The sequence below is a fragment of the Colletes gigas genome, unplaced genomic scaffold (genome assembly GCF_013123115.1).
Source record: "Colletes gigas isolate AHSC1104 unplaced genomic scaffold, ASM1312311v1 Colletes_gigas_Sc00009, whole genome shotgun sequence".
NCBI lineage: Eukaryota > Metazoa > Arthropoda > Insecta > Hymenoptera > Colletidae > Colletes > Colletes gigas.
The window spans coordinates 6,896,359-6,922,761 of NW_025106638.1; the positions used below are offsets into that span (position 1 = coordinate 6,896,359).

Here is a 26,403-nt window from a genome sequence, read left to right on the forward strand (position 1 = left end):
GTCTTCAAAAACGCCCACTAAATTAATAGCCTTATTATTTATACATTCTTCGTTGCAAATGAAACGGCTTTATGACTTTTTGAGGCGTAGAATCTGATTTTGGTATTAACTTTTTTTCACCAAGGTATAAGGAAGTTAGGAGTATTGTAAACTTTAAAAAAAATAATTTAGTTATCTATAATGGTAGAAGCGTCTTCAAAATACAAACGAAAATAGAATGTTTCGAGACAATTAGGAAGAATATTGTTTTTTTGATTTGTTGTGAAAATGTTATATTAAAAAAATATAATTTCTTATTATACCGCGAAACATAAATGAAAAATTAACTTTGTTCAAGAAGTGATTGCAACGACAGCAGAATATTATATCGGTAGCAATATCGCGGGACGCAACAGTGACAAGAGCATCGTACGAAATTTGTTGCATAGTTTGAGAAACATATGAAGCCGCGTTTACCGACGCAGAGATTGCGGAGAAATGTTTTATCAGCGCTTCCAACGTATAAAGAATGCGATCGCGTGAACGTGCGGACGCTACGATCAAACTTTTACAAAGCGAAGTAAAATTAACAGAGTTTCGAACTCGGTTTGTCATAACTTCTGCACGATTTCCAGCTCTCGCGCAACTTCCCGCAGTTTTCAACGGCGTCTCGGAAAACGTTTGGACTCGCGTACGCGTAAATTTCAGCGTTCGGATCGCATCAGGATCGCGTCAGCCGAATTAATAACACGCCGGAAAACACAGTGGTCGGCGGGGTTATATTTTTTCCACGAGAAAAGGGGGTCGAGCAAGCGGAAAACGCGATGGCGTAAACGCGATATCAGCTTTCTAACATCGTTCGGGCGTCGTATCTGAACAATTGCGCGGTCCACCGTGTGTTCGTGACCGTTGCTTACTGGCCTTGAGATGGACTTGGTAAAAATGAAAAGAACGAAGGTGAAATGCACTTACGTTGCTCGACGCGGTAACGCCTTAATAATCGAACAACCGTACGCGTAAGATAAATGAACCAACTATCGACACGTTACGGTAGAACATCGATTATCGAAACGACCAATAATTGTTCAACACGAATTTTGTTTTTCCGTACCCACTAGCTGATTCTTGTAGAGCTCTGTTTCCTAAACACGAATGTGAAAATGGAATTGCTGAATTACCCTCAGTTTTCGAAAAACACGAGTTTTTGTGAAAACGTCCAATTTTGGGCAAAAACGAGGTATTACGCGAAAATTAAAAACATCAGACAGTTCCACTTAATCTTAAAAGATAGAGGAGAGATTCCTGAATATGCTAACATCGATAGTTATAATATTTTGTGCTTTTGAACGGTTGTAAATGATCGCCAAAGTGTGAAAAAGTGTCGAAGTACGTACTTTATACAAAACACTTTTGTATATTTACGGAAAGTTCTTTACCTGACACGAAATCTATACACAGGATCTGATTCTGCAGACATTTCTGAGGAAGAAACTGTCCAACAGAAGTGTAGAAGCCGTTCTCAATTGTCACAGGTCGAAAAAATGTGTGTTGGCAACGCGTACACGACGTTTGACCGCCACGCGGCCATCGCTTGCCTATCTCGGCGTGGCAGTGCCGTAGCTACCTACAAGCGAAACTGGTATAATGGTGCAATAGGGCATGCACTCTGTATACAGGGTGTTCGGCCACCCTTGGGAAAAATTTTAGTGGGGGATTCTAGAGGCCAAAATAAGACGCAAATTAAGAATATTAATTTGTTGATGGAGGCTTCGTTAAAAAGTTATTAACAATTAAATTCAAAAATTTCAAATCGTTCTGGAAAAATTATTTTAGGTTGCGGGGTCAATTATAATAATTTTTGGTGAATAGACATATCCTCGAAATCCTACCCACTTTCTAGAAAAAAATTCGAGAAGGTGTGAAATTTTTCGACGTAAAATAATAATTTCAAATCGTTCTGGAAAAATTATTTTCGATTGCGTAGGTCAATTACAATCATTTTTGGTGAATAGACATACCCCCGAAATCCTGTGCATTTTTTAGAACAAAATTCGGTACAGGCGGAACTTTAAACATTAATAACTTTTTAACTAAGCCTCAATCAACAAATTGGTATTCTTGATTTTCGTTTTATTTTGGCCTCTAGAATCTCCCATTAAAATTTTTCCCAGAGGTGGCCGAACACCCTGTATAGTATGTTTAATTTTTTTTGTAACTTTTATTGCTTAATATATTTGTATACTCTGGGATCCTAATCACTGAATTATATTTTCAAAATCCATGTAAACTTATCAATGGAATCACTTGATCATGTACGCTTTTCTTAGAAAGATCTGGAGTAAATCCTTGCTATTCACACTTTGCTCTTAGGAATATTATTCCTATTCTGTGAGGCAACCCAACAATAAAATGTTTTTTATTTTTTTACGGCTTTATATTTAAAAAACCATTCATATATATACAATGAACATCGAAATTGTTTAGAAATGGAAATGATCGAGAAATGTTTTTTACAAATCCACAAACAGATTAAAAAATCAAAAATGATAAACATATACAGGAATTGGGAGCCTAAGAAATGATCGGTGTCGCATCCATTATGCGTAGCTACAGCACTGCCGAACCGAGGTAGGCTAGCGATGGCCGCGTGGCGGTAAAACGCCGTGCACGCGTTGCCGACGAACATTTTCTCAACCTGTGACAATTGAGAACGGCTTCTACACTTTTGTTGGACAGTTTCTTCTTCAGAAATGTCTGCAGAATCAGATCCTGTGTATAAATTTCGTGTCAGGTAAAGAACTTTTAGTAAATATGCAAAAGTATTGTGTATAAAGTACGTACTTCGACACTTTTTCAAACTTTGGCGATCATTTACAACCATTCAAAAGCACAAAATATTATAACTATCGATGTTAGCATATTCAGGAATCTCTCCTCTATCTTTTAAGATTAAGTGGAACTGTCTGATGTTTTTAATTTTCGCGTAATACCTCGTTTTTGCCCAAAATTGGACGTTTTCACAAAAACTTGTGTTTTTCGAAAATTGAGGGTGATACAGCAATTCCGTTTCCAGATTCATAGAATAAATATAAAAATGCACCACTGTCATAAATAATACCGTTATCGGAGAAATTACTAGAAAAAATGTACTTGTAAAACGAGAATGCTCGTTTCTCGTCGGTAATCTGTTAAAATGACATATTCGTTTACACTACGAGTAATAAAACCATGAGAAAACATGGAACGTAACGAATGGATGTTCGAGAGACGTTTGAAGTGTTTTGAAAATTAGCTTACGGAAATACGATCTGTGAAAAATTTACATTCAGTTTATGTTTAGAATAATCATAAATAATTAAATAAAACTAATATTAATTAAACCTAAAACTTTATCAACGAACGCTTTGCAGTTTCGTGAAACGACCCAGTTGAGAAGGTTTTGTGACCCACTTTTACAATAGATCACATAGGTTGAACCTTCTGTCTTATTAAACAGTATATTACCAATTACAGTACTATACGTAAACATACACAAAATATTTCTTTCCTTTTATGGGATGAAATCTGTTCACAATGATTCAGTATGAAATTAACATAATTAAGGAACTTAAATGTGGAGGACGTCCAACAAATTTTGTAGAAAATTATGCCGTGAAAAAATCAACGTTCTATACAACCCTATTTACGGCAAATATAAATAGCAGATGTGTCAACTAGTCGAAAGTCTTTAATGGCGGAGAACAATTTAAACGCTGCTGTATTTCACTGCTTTGTGCAATACAGAAATAAAATAATATCCGCAATTGGACCAATTATACGCTATCAAGCTTGAGAATTTAATACAAAATTTTTAAGTAACCGGTAAATGGCAAAATCTAAGTCCCTAAAAATTTTCCAATCGGAGAAGGATTTGATTTAAACAATATTTATGTCACTGACAATATTTAGACCATTCTAACTACTTGAAGACAAGTCGTACAACAATCTCTCTAGGATCATTTCAAAAGTAGAACCCTTTATATTCGCGCGTCTGATTTTAATTATATAAATAATGTTTCAAACTTTCAAGAACCGTTTTAATTTGAAAAATTTTTCCAAAACCATTTATACGTTCTTAATCGCTTTTTCGTGTAAAAGGATCTTCGAGCAAATTCTACTTAGACGTGTGAAAGTTTTTTTTTGTCCATAACTCCAAGTTATATTTCAATTTGTCCAGTAAGGACATTCAGCAAATTATTTTGGTATTTTTTGATTAGTAACATGTTAGTATAAGAATTTAACTAACGCGTGTTGTGTAGTTTAAGTCTATTTAAGGTGCCTCTGCTCAATATCATGGATCACTGGTTATCAATCTCGTGTCATGGGTCACTGGTTAATAATCGTAGCTGTTGTTAATTGTTCGGTTAAACAGTTTAAAGAATGGGAAGAGTCTGTTCCCGATTATATTCAAAAGATAACCTATATTCTTGTTGTTGTTGTAAGGATGCTATTTTTCTCTGCATTTTCTGAGGAAATATTTTTTCATTTTGTCACTCGTAGTAATTCGACATTCTTTGGCGGCGGTATTGGGGACTTCAAAGCCCAATGATTTGGATCCTGGAAGTTCCACTTGGCTATAAAATTATTCGAATAGCCCTAACCCTGATTGACGCGCGACAAACGTCTCTGGAGGATCATTGTATTCGCGAGAGCCGCAGAAGACGAGCAAGCTGGCGAAGTGTCATGGCGACTCCGACCTGAAAGAGGCCGATCTCTCGAGAATATAAATCTGGCTACTTAACAGCGCGGAACGCGGAAGACTTCTCGAGAGATTTCTTACTTTCGAGGCTCTCCGCCGCGGCACTTGGAAAAATAATTTCAGCGAAACGAAGGCGGGGAAATTGCTTTGATTAAAATATTGGAAATCCAGACCGAATAAGATTCTCGAGGCTGGTAGTTCCCGGTCAAGGTTAACCAGGATATTTTGCCTCCAATTGAATAGGAATGAGAACTTAGCAATCCGCTAAACCTTTCGCTTTAATTTCCTCGTCGTTCGAGACGGATCTCGCAAATAACATTCGACCATACTTTCGCGGAATGCACATTAATATTGTTTCGTTCGTCCTGTGGCTCTTGCCCTTCCGTTTCGCCATTTGCATAGAGGAGTACGTCGCTGATTTTAATATAAAACGCTCTCACGGTTTGCGTTTAAAGAGTAGGTCCTCCAATTAATGAAAAGGCAATTAACAAGTAACAAACGTTGACTGTTCGTGGGCCCCAATAATTCGTCCAATTAAAGTCGACGTGATTCCTGGCTATTAGCTCGAAGGTAAATTTCGTTCTGATTGCAGAGTACTATATCTTTTCCCTCCAAGATACCTTGGAAAACTATGTTTGCGAGGCTGACAAAATGCCGATAGAAATTTAGGACGGTTCCCTAAATCCTGGGGCATCTTTACGACCTGCTGCATTGCAGTCCTTCGCGTCGATAGGGGCAGGAACTAGACAATTTTAGATTAAACTTACGGTAAATGTCCCAATGAGCATCGACTGGTCAAAAAAGAAGCTGCAATTTTTCTCGAATTATAATCTGCACAGTGATATTTGAATAATTTAAGAATATTTTTTTTACAACTATTACATGATTTTTATATTTATAATTGGGACGTTTGCCAAAAAATGTTCAACTTCAAGTTTGTGGAAAACATGCGTAAATTAAACCCTGAGGATTTAAAAAATGGCGTACATTTACAATATAATAGACCATTGAATTATTTCCTAATTTTACTATCGCAACCTTGAGACGTATCGTTTTAAAAATCATAAATATAGGCGTTGGAATACTTTCGTTAGCCACTGTATATCGGAGTGAAATGGCTTTGGTCGTTAAAATACACCAAGGGAGAAAGGGTGACGCGATGAAAGGCGAAACACATTCCTCGAGGATAATTTCTTTTTTCTTCGTATTCGTCGGATTTTGTGGGGTTTTGGGGGCATCGAGGCTGACCCAGCGGATGTTTCCAGCTCTTCGGGTCCTGGCAGCACGCCTAACGACGCGACCGCTTAATGACCGGAGATGCAGTTGCACTCGAGGAAACTTAAGAGGATATTCTCGTTTCGGGTCAAAGAAATCGATTTCCTTTTTTATATGACATTTTTTTAAAACTTCACGAAAAATTTGTTTGTGAAATATTATATCGAAATTCAAAGAAACAACGAAGTTACAACCATTTGATTGGAGCGGTACACCGATGGAAATATAAGTAGAGATCCAAGTGCACGAGATTCATGCATAAAATAATAATCACGTGCTTTTCCCCCCGTTCGAATGGTTGTGTCATAATAAGTTATTTATTTAAATTTAACATGTATTCAAACAACCAACCTTAAGCATCGTCTTTAAAAATAAAAATATTTTTAAAATATTACCGATTTCTAGCAACAAATTTTGTATAGAGTAAAGAATAAAAACGCATCTAAAAATAACTTTACTTGTACATATACATATAGGTACACGAAGTGACTAATTTCTTAAGTATGCTATTTTTGCACGTCGTGTTTACGCAATTAGAATTTAAACAGTTCCAACCTACCCTATATAAAATTCAAATAAGTTTCTGTACTTTGAAGCAAATTAAATGGAAAAATATGAATTACATCAGCGTTGGTATTTATGTCGACACGTAAGGTTCTACTATAAATGATTGAAAATAAAGTTAATGACATAAGTGTAAGAGCTTACTTATTGTGTAGATACGTTTATTGAAGTTTAAGAAATGGAAAATACATAAAATGCAAACTAATTCAAATCATTCTGAAAAAATTATTTTTAGTCGCGGAGATCAATTACAATCATTTTTTGTGAATACACACACCCCCGAAATCCTACCTACTTTCGAGAAAAAAATTCGAGAAGGTGTGAAAGTTGACAAAATTAAAAAGTTTCAAATCGTTCGGGAAAAATTATTTTTGGTTGCGAGAGTCAATTACAGTAATTTTTGGTGAATAGATCTACCCCCGAAATCCTATCTACTTTCTAGAAAAAATATTCAGTACGGTTGGAACTTTAAACGTTAATAACTTTTTAACGAAGCTTCCATAAACAAATTAGTATTCTTGATTTTTGTCTTATTTTGGCCTCCAGAATCTCTCATTACAATTTTTCCCAAGGGTGGCCGAACGCCCTGTATATTGTTCTGAGAAAACAAACAATAAGAATAGAAGTGAATATTGAAAAATTCATTGTACATATACTATAAGAAAAGTCATAAAGTCAAATAGCTCTAAAATAACATTGAATGTTAGAAATTCTAAAGAAAATTTAAAAAACGGTCATTTGACCGGTCGTAGTAGGTTTAGTGTTAACTTTCATTAGGTCGTAATAAGCGCCCATTCTGGCTGCATCGTTTGGACAATATTCCTTGTCAGTCTTTCTAAAGTTAATACACGAGACACTAAAGTTGTCTAGCGAGTGCACGTAGAGGGTGGAATAGGATCGACGATCAGGAATCTCGATCAAGGGGTCAAATTTAATCTGCCGTTGGCTCGGGAGTATACCTTGAGAATCGCAAATCGAATTTCCTCGTTTGCCGTTGACCTTAAGCCCCCGAGGCGAGACTTTGGATTGCCGGAGATAGTTTACCGAGCACTCTACTTTTGTAATTTGTTACTGCCATCAAAGATGGCCACTTGAGGGTAACGAGCGAACGATCGATTTCGCGCGATTCACACGCGTGAACGATGATCGTTGAAGTTGTCGAATAGATTGTCTCGATCGAATCAAGTTTTGGATTCGTTTCTGAAGCAAACAATGAAAACACAAACCAATGGAATTATATATCTATAATAACTTAATACGTTACGTTTCACGTTAGAAGTAGAAAGTTGCAAACGAAGAGATCCAGAACGCAGTTAAGTAAGATTAGTATGTCTGACGAGTAGTGAAATTTTATTTTATTAAAATTATCTGTGACCGCGAATGTCGTGTCGAAACAATGGTAAAACGTAGTAGAGGTACGAATGGATAAAGAATAACAATAACAAATGGAAGATCCAAATATGAGAATTCTAGAAAAAGAAATATGGACGAATGAAGATTTTTGTCGAAAAAGGATACTTAAGAAAATTGAAGAGAAAGAACGTGAAAATCTGTTCCCTTGTCTGTGTGCGTGTATTTTGTGCGTGCGTATGTATTCGAATATCGTGGATGATTGGTGTGCATAGTTAGGCGTGATTGAAGCGAAAAAAGAGGAATAGAAGGCTGTACATGGTAAGAGACCGCTCAGAGAAATGTACGTCGCCACGGAATAGAGGGGAGAACAGCAAAATTCCAATACGAGAAACAAAAATAAAACTGCCATCAAATCTCGTTCGCGAATGACGTTTCGGTATATTAAAATTTTCGTCCCAGTTGCGAGCTTGAATTTATCGAAACATCGTCTCTGTTATAATCAAACTTCGTACGTGAAATTCGGAGTTCGGAAATTGTTCAACGAGAAATCATCTTTGAATGAATTTTTGTCTGGAAGGCTTCGCATGCGTATCAATTGCTGAGAAAATAATTGTATCGTTTATTTAAATAAATTATATTCAAGGAAAATATATACAGATTAATCGGATATACTCAGTATGTCGGGAAATTAACGGAACTTTTTAAATTAAAAGAAGAAGATTAGTTATTTTGCTAAAATTATTTTTTTTTATTCAAAATACATCCCTTCTGCATCAATACACCGCTAGGCACGTTCGACTAGTGCCAGCATAGATTTTGTTTTATCATTTTGCAGAATCGCCACAATGACTCTTGTCACCGCGCCTTGGACTTGTGTAACTCTGTCATAAAACGTTCCTTTCATAGCCAGTTTGAGTTTTGAGAATAGGAAATAATCACATGAAGATAAGTCCGGCGAATACGGAGGATGTTGGAGCACACAGACCTCTTTTTTCACCAAAAATTCACGAACAGCGACAGTCCTGTGCGATGGTGCATTATCGTGCAACAAAAACCAACTTCCTTGCGCTCGATATTCGATGGCTTCACTCGAACAATTTTTTCTACAAATGCTCCATAACACCCAGATAATATTCACCATTAATATTTTGACCCTGTGGAATGAATTCCCGAAGTATAATACCTTCAGCATCATAAAAACAGATCAACATTGTCTCCTCTCGTGACTTCTGGAATCGCAATTTTTTCGATTTCGGAGAGTCTGGGGACTTCCATATTGCACTTTAGCGCTTTGTTTGTGAATTGTACTTGAAGCACCAAGTCTCGTCTCCAGTCACAATCGATTCCAGGAATGTGCAGTTCCGTCTGGCTGTTTTAATAAGATCCTTGCAATGTTCAACGCGAACAATCTGTTGTACCTCATTTAATGCGCGAAGAACAAATCGAGCACAGACTTTCCGTTTGTTTAAGTCCTTTGTCAAAATTTCGTGAATCATGTCTTTAGTCGTATTTAGTACCTCTGCCATCCATCTCACACTTGAAGTCGGATCGTAGGTAATCATTTCACGCACTTTTTCCACCAACTCATCGCGATTTATCTTTCTTGGCCGGCCTGGCTTTGTGTCATCTTCCAAAGCATCACGACCGTCCTGGAATCGTTTATACCATTCGAACACACGTGTACGGGATAAACAATCATCACCATAAATTTTGTTCATCAATTCAAATGTTTCTGTAAAAGTTTTCCCGAGCTTGAAACAAAATTTAATATTTGCTCTTTGTTCCATTGTGTTTCTGCGACGAAGTGACAAAAGGTACTGCCACTTTAATCGTTATAACTTGACAATCCGTTAGTCGATTCCAATAATGATGCTTTTGTTTTCTAGAGGAAATATACAGCTTTCAGGTTACATATTGTTTCACATAGATGTAGTTAATAGTAGTGTTCATTAAATTTAAAAAGTTCCGTTATTTTTCCGACATACTGTGTATTAATATTTCATGGAGTGCTATTCTTGTATGGTCTTTCCCATCGCTAAATTAATTTATCTATATCTCGATCGTAGAAATTTATTTTATTTCAGTCGAGAAAATGAAAGCAATTGATTATATTCCAAAATAGATGTCGAAGTTTAAGAAAGAGGTTCGTTTCTGAATTGCAAATTAAAAAAACCTTTTTTGTATTTTATACTACAAAGTATCACATTGTGAATTGGGAACTAATAAAAAGAACATCCATCATTTTCTAGTTTTAAACATGAGAATGTAAAAAAAAGTAGAACACTTGAGAAAAACTAAATCATGTTGCTAATTTATCGCTGTGACAGCTTTACAAAGATAAAAACAATTATGTTTCATAGGTAAATATCAAAGAGATTGCTGACGTTACAGCATCTTTTAATAAACTGTTGAACATTAACAAAAAAGACATCTCTTGATTTCTAGATTCAAACTGTCGATAGTCCCTACGAACATTTCACGAAGCGAACGATTCGAAAATAGCGGAAAACTAGTTGCAACGCGTCGCGATATCAGATCTCATAAATTACGAGGGGATTCAGGATTTTTCTGGATTCATTTCCTCAGATCAGTGGTTATTTAAATTCGTGGTAGAAGTTTTGGAGAAAATTCAAGCCCGCGACGCAATTTCAAGAAAAAAAACCTGGCACGGTTCTTGATTGCACACGATTATAGTAACAATTTAAACATATAAAAAAACCTATTTCCTAGAATATTCGGAAAATGGTGGGCTTCGCGAGAGAAAGTATAATTTATAAAATTTAAAACACTTTTAAACAATACATCAAATTACTAATAAGTAAAATAAAATATAATATTGCATCGAATCAGTAATAGGTGTAATATAATGTATAATTAATTCTCCCTTTGGTAAACTCGAAAGGAATACAGCCGCTTAAACATGGCGGCGATAATCCGTTGCTCCGTCGATCGGTCGACAAATGGTCAAAACGTGAAGGAGAAAAGTTATTTCTTTCCTTTTGATGTTTTTAAAATTATTTACGATCAAGAACTGTGCCAAGTGTTTTGGTATCTAAACAGTGCCCCAAATGGTTAAGAATTTTCGTTCGAAATTACGGTTATTCTAATTTATTGTAGCACTTTCGCGACGCTTTGGTTTAGCGTTTACAATTACGGACAGAATTAAGTGGACAGGTAAAGGAAATAAGTATAAATTAAATTTAAACAAAGTAGTACGTATAACTATTACGCACTTAAGTTTTATACAGGGTGAGGCACGAACTATCTGACAAAAAAATGTTTCCTATCGAAGTTAATCAGTATTTAACCGACAAGAAATTGCAGTTACTTAAATTCAAAAACAAATTGATTTTTAATAAAAATTGAAGGTCACTGTTATATTTTTAAATGGAACTAAGCCAACGACCTTGCTACACTATGACCTTCAGATGACATTGAAAGAAAAATTTCCATGAATCGATTGCCACAATATTTGAAATTATTCGGCGATACATAACACTAAGGCCTCGGATTTAAACGTAAACAGATGAACGTAAACATTACGAATGCTTATTTATGCAACTTCAGAACGTAACACACAAAATAAAAGGAAAATTTATACAAAATTTATACAAAATGTGTAGAAATGTAGAAAGAGGTTCTCTAATTGAAGCTACACATAAAACTATATTACAACGAATAGAACTTTGTGTTGAGGTAGGTGGTATGCAGTTCGAATATTTAATTTAATTACTAATTACATGCACCTTTTTAACAAGCTTTCAGTTTGGTTTTGTATAGACTTTTCTTTAATATTGTGTGTTAAGTCCTGAAGTTGAATAAATGTTATGCTACTAATAAAGCATTCGTAATGTTTACGTTCATTTGTTTACATTCAAATACGAGGCCTGTATCGCCGATATAATTATAATCGCCGAATTTCAAATATTGTGGCAATCGAATCATAGCAATTGTTCTTTCAATGTCATCTGAAGATCATAGTGTATCAGATCGTAGAATTCGTCTCGACGTCACCTACAATACCATGAAGTCAGAAATACCTAATTTTATTTAAAAATATTACAGTAACCTCAATTTCTTATAAAAAATCAATTTCTTTTTAAATTTAAGTAGCTGTAACTTTTTATTGGTTAAATACTGATTAACTTCGATAGGAAACATTTTTTGTCAGCTCGTGCCTCCCCCTGTATATTTTGATGTCACATAGACTATTTAACGTATAATTGAAATTAATATTTACATTTGTGTTGAAATAAGTTATATTTAACGGAAATAATTGCCGAAAGACAAAAATAAGAGTAATAAAATATACAAAAATATAAAATCAATATGTAGTATGACTACTCATTGTAGCAATAATTGCTTTTAAACATCGTGGAATGCTATTTATCATATTTTCAATGTAATTTTTATTAATATTTCCAAATGTCAATAGTAAATATTTAAAACAATTACTCTTGTTCTGCCATTTTTCTAATCGTACATTTGAATTCGGTACGCTCCATAAGTTTTCGATTAGATCCAAATCTGGACTTTGTGACAGCCATTCCAATAATTTGATATCGGAATCCTGAAATTTTTTTGTTTTTCTTTTAGTAGTGTGTCTCAGGTCGTTGTCCTATTGCAAAAGAAATTCTTCTTTAAGTCCCATTTTCGTAACTGCCTCTTCTAAATTTTCGTTTATTATTTCAATATACTTGTTTGCATTCATTGTTCCGTCAATCTGTACCTTCCACAAAAAACACCCCCACAACATTAATGATCGTCCTCCAAATTAAACAATTGACATAATAGTACAAAACGGTTTTCTTTATGCTTGCATTTCTTTTTCTCCATACATGACGCCTCTTTTTTAATTGCTGCAGTTTAAATTTCTTTTCATCGCTCCATATTATCTTTCTCTGGAATGATACTGATATATTTATACAGGGGGTCCGGCCACCTCTGGGAAAAATTTTAATGGTAGATTCTAGAGGCCAAAATAAGACGAAAATCAAGGATACTAATTTGTTGATTGAAGCTTCGTTAAAAAGTTATTAAAAAATTAAATTAAAAAAACTTCAAATCGTTCTAAAAAAATTATTTTCGGCTGAGGGGGTCTATTACAATCATTTTTGGTCAATAGACATACAACCGAAATCCTATGCACTTTCGAGAAAAAAATTCAGTAAGTGGACAAATTTTTCGTCGAAGTTAACAAATTTCAAATCATTGTAAAAAAATTATTTTCGGTTGCGGGGGTTAATTACAATCATTTTTTGTGAACAGACATACCCTCGAAATCCTACGTACTTGCGAGAAAAAAATTCTTTACCGAAAATATACTGTGTGGCCGGAAATGTTTCTACAACTTTTTATCGAAGCCTCAATCGAGAAATTGATATTCTTGATTTTCGTCTTATTTTGGCCTCTAGAATCTACCATTAAAATTTTTCTCAGAGGTGGCCGATCACCCTGTATATTTTAGCAGAAGCTAAACGTTTCCTCGTGTTGATGTTATTAATGTGCGGTTTACGTTTGGATTTATAGTATCTTAACCCCGTTTCATCCAACCTTCATTGTACTATTTTCAATAACACAGTTAATTTTAACATTTCAACAATGTTTCGCGCTGAGATTCTTGGGTTTTGTCGACATTTACGAGTAATTTGACGATCTTCGCTCGCGGTGGCATATAAAACTTTTTCAACCGCACTTTTAGAAAAGCAGTATTTTTTTGCTACTATACAGTAACTTAATTTATTTCGACAGTTCGCTATAATCAAATTACGAATTTGATTTGAAAATTTTTTTCTTACAAAATATTCTGCTGTTTCCTTACAAATAATCTGTTTTATGGAAAGCTTCTGCATCGACCAAATAATTCATTTGAATACTTCGCGATTGTTCACATTTTTCGCGTTGTAATAACATCTTAAACGAGTGTTCTCTTATTTTTGTCCCTCGGCGATCAATCAACATTTTCGTTAAGTATACTTTATTTCAACACAAATATAAACATTAATTTCAATTAGTCGCTAAATTATCTACCATAAAGATACAGGGTGTTCCGCATTTTTCTGTACACACTTTAGCAGTGCGTTCTACAAGTAAAAATAAGACTAAAGTGTTATATAACAACAAATTCATAAACGCTTTGTTAAAAAGTTATGACAGAAACATAAAATGTTGTATATAAAAGTTGTTCTTTTATTTACTAAACAAACAAATTTACTAAAATTTTGTTTAAAGAGAGCAACTGCTAGTTGAGACACGAAAAAATATTTTTAACGTAGAATTATGTAGATAACTTAAACATTTCTTTATCAGAGTTTAGTTTCTATCATTTATCTTGTGTGCTGAAATATCTCTTCTTTCGGTGATAACTGTTTGTTGTCATAAAATTTGTAACTATTGTTCAAGTTTATGTTCAATAAATTGCACAAAAACTCACAATATCGAATACTTACAAAAGATTGATTTTACTTTATTCATATATACTTATCAATCAAGTTTCACGACTCATATTTTTGTTATAACTTCTTAACTAAGCATTTATGGAATTTGTTATATAACATTTCAATCTTAGTTTTACTTGTAGAACACACTGCTGAGGTGTGTATAGAAAAATGCGGAACACCCTGTATAATATACAAAACTTAAGTGCATAATAGTTATAGTACTTTGATTAAATTAAATTCATACCTATTTTCCCCACCTGTCCACTTAATTTTGTCCGCAACTGTATTCTTCTGGGCGAGAAGAGAGCAAGAGGTTGGGCGCGACTGAATGTCACGATTGAGGAGTGAAAGAGCAAATAGAGCAAGTAAGTAATCACGTTAAGTTAAAAGGAAGAAAGGAAGGAAGGAAGGAAGATGGTCGAACGTGAAGGAGCAAACGTACGAAAGAAAGAGAGGAGGCAAGTAAGGGAGGAATAAAAAAAAAAAGGAGAAAGGCTCCGGCGGGGGCCGCTCGTCCATGAACTGAGGACATCGTTCACATCCTCCTTGGACTGATCGGATATTTTTCTCGCTTCCTGATCCGCAGGTACGTCTTCACGATAGTCAGCTACCTGATCGGCGTCTTCATTTTCGCGACAATCGTCGGACAGGTCGGGAACGTGATCACCAATCGGAACGCGAACCGGCTGGAGTTCGAGAGGCTGCTCGACGGCGCAAAGACCTACATGAGACACCATAAAGTGCCTGGAGGAATGAAAAGAAGGGTCCTCAGGTGGTACGACTACAGCTGGTCGCGCGGACGGATACAGGGCGGCGGCGACATCAACACCGCGCTGGGTCTGCTTCCGGATAAGCTGAAGACCGAGCTGGCGTTACACGTTAATCTCTCGGTGCTGAAGAAGGTCACCATCTTCCAGGTCAGATACAGACTTGTACACGAAACAATTCAAATTATCTATTTTATCGATTTGTTAATCCTTACCATCGAACGAATTAATCCCTCGAGCTGGGAACACAACTGGGAATTACTGTTATTTAAAGCGAACGAACGATACGTTACAATCTTGAACAAAGATACAGTGAGTGTAAAAAGTATTCGTACACTAGTCAATTTGAACAAAACCTTTGCAGAACTTTGTTTATTACAAAAGTATGTTAACAAAAACATGCATACATATTCTTAAAAATCTCTGGAACAAATGTCATTAACAACAAATTATTAATTTATATTTGTTATGAAAATATTAATAAATTTCAAGAAATTGACCTAAAATATACGCGTAATAAGTATTCGTACAGTCGTTGATTCGTAACATTCCACATAGAACGATTACAAGATAATCCATGATATGTAAACATACTTAGCATCAGTATGTCTGGAGACGCTGTCGGTATAGGTAGTATCCTGAATTCAAACATTATCAACGAAATTATCAGTAAAATGGGACGAAAACGCAAGGAAACCTCTGAAAAAGAAAGGAAAATTGTTATAAATTTACATAATAAGTGTAAAACACTGAGTGAAATTTCTAAAGTTTTAAATAGACCGAGGTCCACGATTCAAGGAATCATTGACAGATATGGCGATCGAAAAACTGTAAAAAATAATCCAAGAAACGGACGTAAACGAATAATAAATGAGTATACCGGCCGATGGATAATTCGAAAAATAAAGCAAAATCCAAAGATAAGTGAGGTGAAAATCACAGCTGAACTTAAAAATGATCTGGACATTAACGTATGCAGTAGCACAGTGCGTAATTTTTTACGGGATAGAGGATATCACAGCAGAGTAGCTCGTAAGAAATATTTCGTAAATGAAATTAATAGAGAGAAACGATTGCAATTCGCGAAAGAGTACGTTAATGTTCCTATGGAGCACTGGAACCGTATTATATTTACCGATGGGAGTAAATTTAACATATTTGGGTCAGATGGACGATGTACAGTATGGCGGAAAAAAATACCGAGTACGAAAAAAGAAATTTGAAGCCGACCGTAAAGCATGGAGGAGGATCAGTCACAGTTTGGGGCTCTACGAGTGCGAGCGGGGTTGGATCCCTGCATTTTATCGATGGTATCATGGATCACAAAATGTACATCGATATTCTAAAAGAGCATCTTCAGGTTAGTGCAAATAAAATGCAGTTACAGGGCAATTATATATTTTTGCAAGATAATGATCCAAAGCATAATGCTTATAATACACGTCAGTGGATCCTATATAATGTGCCGCAGCAATTAAAAATCCCTCCACAGTCTCCAGACGTAAATGTGATAGAGCACTTATGGAGTCATCTTGAAGAAAAAATTCAAGACCATCACATTTCTTCGAAACAAGATTAAAAAAATGCACTTTTAGAGGAATGGAACAAAATTTCTAGTACTATAACCACAAATTTAGTAAATTCAATGCCGCAAAGGCTTAAAGCGATTATACAATCTCAAGGAAATCCCACTAGATACTAAAATAACAAATAGACTGATTTTTGTTACGTTTATGTGCTAAAATTTACAGTTTTTGTTGTAAAATTAGAAGTGTACGAATACTTATTACACGTATATTTCACGCCAATTTCTGGAAATTTGTTAATATTTTCATAATAAATATAAATAAATAATTTGTTGTTAATGAGATTTGTTCCAGAGATTTCTAAGAATATGTATGCATGTTTTTGTTAACATACTTTTGTAATAAACAAAGTTCTGCAAAGTTTTTGTTCAAATTGACTAGTGTACGAATACTTTTTACACTCACTGTACGTGCATTTAGTGATAAATTTTCTGAGTTTTCTATGCCAGGTGTCTCAAAACCATGTCGTACTTAGTAAACATGGGTTTAAATATCATTAGTTTCGAAGTTTTGAGACATTTTCAATAGCGAAGTATTATTCAACTTCTGTACACAAATCTACGTCAAATGTTCGATACGACCTACATACATCTACGCATTATTAATGCACACTATACTTACTTTGCTAAAGGTTTTGGATAGCATACGAAGCTACTGCATATCTGCAACTTATCAAGTAGGTCGTTAGGTCAAACGAAGCAAATACAGTATGCATTGATATTGCGTAGATGTATCGATGTACAGAGAGGTAAATAACACATTATTGTTGAAAATGTCCAAGAACTTCGAAACTAACGATATATCATTTTTTATGTAATTTAAAAATTCTTTTACACGTTAACGTCTAATTATCAATGTTATTTCAACAATGTTTCGAATTAAAATAGATCGTTAAAATTCGCTTTAAAATAAATAAAACAAAATGGCTCCTGCTAAGCAGAATACGAATACTTTTGCAGAAATTTTACGAGTAATCTTTGCATAAAAGTTTATCGTAAAATTTTAAACGCAGCACATAGTTTCGATAAATTTCTTTTATAAATAGCGAATGAAACTAACTGTACAGTGGCTCACAGTGAAAATCGTCCACCGTGGTTAAGTATGTATGAATTTTTATAAAAGTCTAAATACAAGTAAAAAATATGTACATATTGTGAATAGCGAACTATTTTGTTTTTATTATTACGTAATATAACCCAAAAATACAAATTTTTGTAAAAAGATAGTTACATTACAGCATTTTAAATGTACATGTATGAAATGAACCACACAATGAAAATCGTCCATCTAGTTATAAACCAAAAACTAATTATAAAAAGTTTTATTTCTAATATTTGGTCGGATTTCCTTTACTGTTCTCTACTTCTCTAAGCCTATTATTAAATCTATTTAACTAATTTTTCGGTATATTCAGAAGACATTTTATTCCATTCTATTTTGAACGGTTCTTTTAATTGTTCTTTGTTTGTTATGAAACGTTGCTGAATTGTGGTCTCTAACTCGTACCATATATGCTCAATAACATTTAAATCCGGCAATTGGGGTGGTGTTTCAATTACCTTTGGGCAATTATAGAGTAACCATTCCCGAACGATTGCAGACTTATGCTTAGGGTCGTTGTCCTGATAAAAGTGGAATGTATTCAAAATGCCTAATTTTTCGGTACTTTCTTTCAAATTCTTCCTTAGAATATCTAAGTACATCCATCTGTCCATATTTCCCTCAATAAAATGTAATGCACCGACACATACAGCCCCAAGCCATGGCAGAACCGCCGCCTTTTTTAAATGTAAGGGTAAGATATTCTTTACATTTAATTTTGTGTTCGGTTTCCTCCAGACTGTGACCCTCCCACCTGAACCAAAAATGTGAAATTGACTTTCGTCTGCAAACAGAACGTTTTTCCAAAACGAAAAGCCTTGATTAATATACTTCCGAGTGAATTCGATTCTTTTAAGTTTGTTTTTTCACTGATGAATGGCTTTCCTCTTGCTACTCGACCATAATAATTATTTTTCCGTAGTATTCTACGAATATTTTCTAGGTGCACCTTTTTATTTAAATGTATTTCAACATCTGCAGCTATTTCTGGGACACTTTTCCTGGGATTTTTCTTAATTTATCGCAAAACATATCGCTCATAATTATCGTTTAAAATCTTCTTCTTATTTTTTTTTAATTTATTTGATATTCGGTTTTCACTTTTATATCTTTTAAGAATGTATTCTATTGTAGTACGACTTCTATTTATAATTCGTACAATTTCATGTTAAAATTTACCTTCATTATAATGGAAAATTACTAATTTTCGTATCTTCATTGTTGTTCGTTTTCTTTGAGATTCTATTTTTCCAAATCGATAAATTAATGAAACAGTATGATAAAACTATGTTCATCTAATGGTTACTAAGCGAAAAAATGTGAAAAACAGTTGAACACACATATGTTAGTTAGGGAAATCCACGAATATTATACAGGGTGGTCCACGCAATTGTAGGCCTTTAAATTTTTTTTAGATGCAGCAGTGCATATGCAATTAACAATTGCATCATTTCTTTAAATAGAAATGCATATTTTTTTTTACACAGATCGATTCTTCTGTTCATTCTACGTAAAAAATGATTAGGGTGTCATGGCAAAAAAATTATTAGATCTCGAGATATTTTCAAAAAATGTCCTTATTGAAGAAGATGCTCAAACGCTTCTCCATTACATTCTAAACATTTCTGATAATGTTTCTTTATTGTTTGCATAACTGCGTTTAAATTATCTGCAGTTATTGCTGCACATTCCAGTATGATTCTTTCTCTCAGATTCTCTACAGAATCTATGGGATTTGAACAAATTCTATCTTTCAAATAACCCCACAGAAAAGAGTCAAGGGGACTTAAATCAGGTGAACGAGCTGGCCAACGTATTGATGTATTTGTTGCGATAACTTTATTGCAAAACTTATTTTTTAGAAAACGTACTTTTTCAAGTTCTTAGTTTTCGTACTCGAGTTACGATATGTGAATTGCTACTGAATGATGAAATGCTTACTCATACAAATGAGTTTCTGTTATGATAACAATGTCGAAAGGGTGTTTACCTTTACAACATAGTCATGAAGTGTTTGAGTATCTTCTTCAATAAAGACATTTTTTGAAAATATCTCGAGATCTAATAATTTTTTCGCCATGGTACCCTAATCATTTTATACGCAGAATGAACAGAAGAATCGATATGTGTAAAAAAAAATATGCATTTCTATTTAAAGAAATGATGCAATTGTTAATTGCACATGCATTGCTGCATCTAAAAAAAATTTAAAGGTCTACAGATGTAGTGCTCTTCGAACCATTTATCTTTCTCCTTTGGTATTTTTGCGTAAATGCAATAATAACGGAGTTATGACTTGAAACAATTGCGTGGACCACCCTGTAGATGGACGATTTTTAGTGTGACATACACTGGTGGACAAAATGATAAGGCACCTCAAAATTTTTGGAAATGAACATCTATTTGTACATATACGTGGAATATGAATACACAACAAAATAAGGTACTAGTTTTGACATAATATATGAAAAAATTAAATAAATCGTTCAATCCATTTATTATTTATACCAAGAAAATGAAATTGAGTGTGGACAAAATTATAAGGCACTTTCAATATAAAATTACAAAAGTATTAAAATGAAATAAGATTACATAGTTTTTTTAAGTTTTAATAATGTGTCGACTGCCCTTGACGATGTACCACTTCAATCATTCTTCTTGGTAAACTTCTGTACAGATCCTTTATATAATTTTGATCCAAGCTTTCCCAAGCTCCTAAAATTGCAGATTTTAATTCGGACACTGTATTATACTGTTTTCCACCTTCATATAATGTTCGGCTGAGTTTTCCCCAAACATTCTCGATAATACTTAGGTCAGGAGATCTTGCGGGCCAATTTAAAACCTTTACATTTTCCGTTTCAAAATAATTTTTTACTATGCGAGCGGTATGCACAGCTGCATTATCTTGCTGAAATATATATTTTGTCCCAGCAATTCTGCGAGCGTAAGTGTCTATGTGTCTCTTAATTAAATTTAAGTAACCAGCACTATTCATACGGCCTTGAATGAATTCTATTTCCGTTTTTCCTCTATAGCCGATACCTGCACATATCATTACTCCACCACCACCACATTGTCTGCGACTTAATACCCTTTGCTCCTTTCTTAAATCGTGGAAATAGTATTTATATCCATCTGGACCATCCAAATTCAGTTTTTTTTCATCCGTGAATATAATTCGTTTCCACTGGTTTTTCCATTGAATGTGCTCTATTGCAAAACTTAATCGGGCGGTCTTATGTTTGTCTGTTAACGGCGGCTTTATAGTAAATTTCTTCCGTTTTAAATAGCTTGTTTTTTGAATTACTCTTTTGACTGTTTTAGTCGATACGTTAACTCCACAATCCACTGCAATTTGTCGAGGCGTAAGTCCAGAATTCGATGCTTTTTTCAAAATTAATCTTTTTTCTCTTGAAGAAAGGGCTGCAGGTCTTCCCTTTGACTTCTGTTTCCCATATTTTTCGGGGTTTTGTAAAAAATTCTGTATAACACACCGACTTCTTTTTAGTTTTTTTTCAATCTGTACTTGATTTTCTCCATTAGACTTTAACTGGAGTATTTTAATCTTCTCATCTTCGCTTAATGCTGTTCCTCGTCCCATAATTTAATTTTGGGTTAAAAAGTATTTAAACACTTATAAACTAACTATTAATAAGTAATTTCTACAAGATAAACTTGCAGAGAACTGCACACTTCAACGTTTTCTAACAGACTACTTCAAGTGCCTTAACATTTTGTCCACCTGAAATTTCGAAACAATGAAACTCAAAGACCACAATGCACCGTGTTTTGTTTGTCTAGACTGGTACGTGGCCTTGAAAGGAAGTTTCTCACTTATAACATAGTTTACTGCTAATAACTTTAAGATTTTACTAAATACATCTGGAATTTCTTATGTGTACAACGGTGCCTTATCATTTTGTCCACCAGTGTAGATGTCATTACACATATTCATTTTGCTTCAATCATTTGCTAATATTTGGGTTTCTTTTTATATGGAAACAAATAACAATAGAGATGAAACATTATTACGTTAATTACAAAAATGTCATGTTCATATAATGCGTATTTTGGCCAAAATTAAGAAAGCGAATGTGGTGAACGACTTTCACTGTGAGCCACTGTAAATAGGTTAAGAAGTTGTTAGGTTAGAAACGAGAAATCAGTATCGATACGTCGAATAATGAACGCGTGGCGCGTTAAGTATTCGAGGAGTTGCGGAATTTTAAAAATTCCGTATTCCGCGCGTGGAATATTTCCTAGTAAAAAGAAAAGGAACGCACGCTTGCGTTAAAGAAAAAAATGTCCCAACGTGACACCTGCGCGAAGTAGGGACGCTCGCGATGCCAAACTTTGGAACCATAAAATATAGAAACCAACGAATTCCATTGTACAAGAACGGGACAGCAAATGTTACCGTCGGAAACTGTAAAAGTTTCGCGCGCCCTACCTATACGAGCGTCGAAAAGTGATTTGCGGAACGAATTTTCGCGTCAATGTTCGTTACATTCACAGAATAATTGCGAACTGTAATTTAACTTGTCCTGGGTGTCGGAAATTGCGCGCCAAAAAGGACTCGTAAAATGGAGCGATGAAAGAGTTTGGTGCTGGGACGAAAAAAATGTGTTTATCGCACTTTTCTAAAGCGAATGATATTTGTTAAAAGTCGTGTAATACAAGGTTAAATTTTTATTTCCCGTGTATTCTATTGAAAAAAAAAACAGATAAAAAGTTAAAAAAGTATTTGAAGACGTAGAAATTTTGTTTTTCACTCTAAATTTCAAGGTTGAGATGAATTTTATGGTTTTATTGGACTCTCTTATTGCCTCTTCGGAGTCTCTGTATTTTAGTTCGAAATCGAATTCGAGCATGACACGAGAAACGAGGGAGACGTTTCACGGAAACGCGACAAAAATGTCCGTCCTAGATTCGGATAACGGTTGATATCAAAAATATCTGGCAGCGTAAGGTGTCGCGGACGACATTTTTTCCCCGATCTTCGAGCATGTCCGTTGCAAAACCGCTCGTTTATCAGAAGCGCGGGATTGTCTGTCCGGATGCGGTCGAGCAACCACGGAATGACGCGAGAACAGACTCGAAAAGGAGATCGGAGATCTTCCAGCCAAAGGGAAAAGAACTTCAGACATCATCGTGGAAATAATATCCGAAGAATTTCCATTATCCTGAGTCGATTCCGAACCATCTTCAGCAGACCCGGCGAAAAGAGGCGAAGAGAAGAAATACAAAAAGAAACTCGTTTTCAATCTCACTTTAAATTCGCTCTAATTTCACACTCGCCGATCGAAAGAAACGACAATTGCTAGAAGAAATTTGTTAAATGCAGTAATTCGCACGGCCAATTATCTTTTAAAGTCATAGAACTAATCAAAATCACTGGAAAGTGAAATACGGTGCTATAAATAATTTAGGAGTTCGGTAAAATTTAAAAACAATTGTCCGAGGAACGGAACATTTTTATTTTTTGAATAAATAAACGTATAAAAATTCATGGATTGTCTCGTTTCTTAAGTCGTCGAACAGACTGTAATTAAAGGATCTTGTCTGCCATGTTAAATCGTAACCATGAATGGCAGACTGTTGGATGGACTCGTGAATAGAAAAGGAAAAAAAGGCAACAGGAGAATATCTAGATAAAAAATAGTAATAAAAGAGTTGCGTGTCTGAATGAATTACGTCACACTTAGATTTCCGATAATTATTTATACTTAACAAGCGTGAGCGTGAGCGTGTGCGCCCCTGAGTGCCTTTGACAATGACAAGCATCCGGTAATATACTTTGAGATAGCCTTCTCTTAATATCGCGTACGAGACCGGAGACCACAAGGTCGTCGTCAAGGAATCAATAAGAGGGTTGCTAATTTCAGTCACTTTGCGTCCAACGTCGTATTGGTTAATATGCGTGAAAATACTCGATTGTGTGGAATCTATCATCGCTTAAATAGGCATTTTTCCTTAAAACAAGAAAAGGCCGTGATTCAAACGAAACTTGGTAGGCTTAAGGGGGCCAGACAGTCAAATAATCGATTTTTTTTTCAGTTTTGTTTTCGAAAGTAACATTATTCAGAAATTAAATGCCAAAGAAAATGACGTTGCGGTAAAAAATAACGGTTTGGGAGATGAAAATGTCGAGCGTGGAAGTCGGAGGTGTCGAAACAGTTAGTCAAGCGGCAGATAACGCAAAGACCTAATAATTTATTAAAAAATAATTTGGACAGCTATAAACATAAACCAGCACTTCCTGATGATGTTTTTAAAGTAATTTTACCCATTTATGAAGACTTGAGCAATGAAAAGCTACTTGAGCGATGTATTGGTGACTATACTATAGGGTGTTCGGCCACCCCTGAAAAAATAAGACGAAAGTCAAGAATATCAATTTGTTGCCTTCATTAAAAAGTTATTAAAACATTTCAAATTATTCTGAAAAAATTATGTTTAGTTGCAGGGACCAATTGCTAAATTTTTGCTGAATACACATACCCCCGAAATCCTACGCATTTTGGAGAAAACAATTCAATACAGGCGTAACTTTAAACGTTAATAACTTTTTAATCCCTTGTCGTACAATAACGAGTCTGACAACTTCTTGATGTCAAGTCTCACAATCATGAGGCTACTCACTCGTCATCGAGTTTTACATATTAAAATCAAACACATGTTTTCATTCACGATATATTCGTAAAACAAATCTGTTCTTTTTCGTGGCCCTTCCATGTACGAACAAATTTAAGCAAGATTAAATAGTACACATTTAAAAAATTATGTGCAATTAAATTGTACGTTAAGGGGTTAACGAAGCTTCCATCAACAAATTGGTATTCTTGATTTTTGTCTTATTTTGGCCTCTAGAATATCCCATTAAAATTTTTAAAACGAAAGCTTTAATAATTTAGTCTGTAAAATTGCTCCAAAAACATTATTCAGCGGGACAGAAATTGTTGAAATTGCAGCCTATTTATCGATACGTATCTTCACTAATGACGCAAGATCATTATTACAATTTTTGCAAAATTTGAGTATTGCAATTGCACAACGCGCGGAGGCAGTGTGCGAGGAAAAAAAATGAACGGCGCTTAAACGAATCCCAAATGAGTATGAAGAATAGATCCAAAGAGAACTGAATTAATAGGATTGTTTAAACAGCAACGTACAGATACTGAAGAAGCTCTGGAAACATCGTATTATTCTGCTGGAAGTTTTTAAAAGAGATATGTAATAGCGCAAGCAAAAGTTTCTCTAAACTTTAAACGCGTTTTTCTCGAAAAATTGTTTTCATTTCATTTTGCAGTGATTGCACTTTTTTTACATACGTAGAAAATATTCCTTTATGCACTGAACCTCAGTATGAACCTGTAAAAGTTTCTAATTTCCAGAAAAACATTTATAAGACAAGCTTCTTACCTTAAAATCTCCATTTTCCGTATTTAATGCCCCATTTTCATAATTTTGATTTTTGTTAATGTTTAAATAGGTCGGTGCAAAGCAGTGGTTATTCCGACTATTTTGCTGTTTGGTACATTCGATTCGCTTTACCTGGAAAAGAAAAATCACTGCAAAATAAAAATAATTTGTATTTGTTTAAGTGCTCGCTACATGGTTGTTTAACAAGATTTTGCAATACAAAATTTGTATTCGTATACATTTTAAGCTACCAAAACATCTAGTAAGAATAAAATTATTTATACCTAACCATTTTTTTTTTTTTAATAAACCTTTATAAAAAGTCTTAATCTGACTGCCTGGTCCCCTTAAAAGACAATCAAAAAATATTTTTTGCGGTAACTCAATTTTAAGAGGGAAAATCACCCTCCAAAGATTGTCCCTCCAAGAGCTAACTCGATAACGGTAAATAATAACAAAAGAATTACGTGTCTTTATTTACTCGAGTAAATAACGAATAATTTATTACGGATGAAATATTCAACTGAAACGAATTTATTCGGATAAATATCTATTCAAAATGATTCGAATGATGACCAACTTTGCTGCCAGGCTCTATAAATCTAAGATAATTCAATATACGAATGCATAATTGTCCCATAACGTAAGTATTACCTATCGAGTTCATAATTGACTATCGTGCCCCGAATCCCACAATTATCAAGTCAGTTATCATGACACTTAGAATATTAAAAAATTTAACAGAAAGTTGTAATCTGTTCACTCCTTATCCGCAACTTACAAACATTACGAAAAAATAATATTATTCTAAAATGATGTGGCGGATTGAGAGCCTCAGTGGTGTAAATCACATTTTAGCTATTTTGCGTAAAATGATGTTTTGCGTTCGTTGTTTAAAAAAATCCAGACACATATTAAAGTTACAAAAGTACTTCTACAAGCTCAAAAACGTGTTAAAAAATATCTGTTTATGAAAATAATTGAAGGATGTTTAAATTCTGAAGTGAAAAATAATGAATACATTTTTAATGAATAATAATTTTTAACATACAATACTATATGTATAATATAATATGTTCTTTAATTTTTATTTAAAAGTATTAATAATATAGAATTATAAATGATTTATATCATTTTCTGTTTCGTCAAAAAAAAAAAGATCGACCATAATCTTG

General features: G+C 34.4%; 1 protein-coding gene across 1 annotated transcript in view; it reads left to right on the forward strand.

Annotated features, from left to right (window-relative positions):
* The window catches only part of LOC122397492, a 140,372-nt gene that overhangs the window by 96,170 nt on the left and 17,799 nt on the right, over positions 1–26,403 (forward strand). The window contains exon 5 of the mRNA XM_043396667.1: positions 14,936–15,266. Coding sequence (XP_043252602.1) covers positions 14,936–15,266 — 331 coding nt within the window. The remainder of the gene's footprint in view (positions 1–14,935; positions 15,267–26,403) is intronic.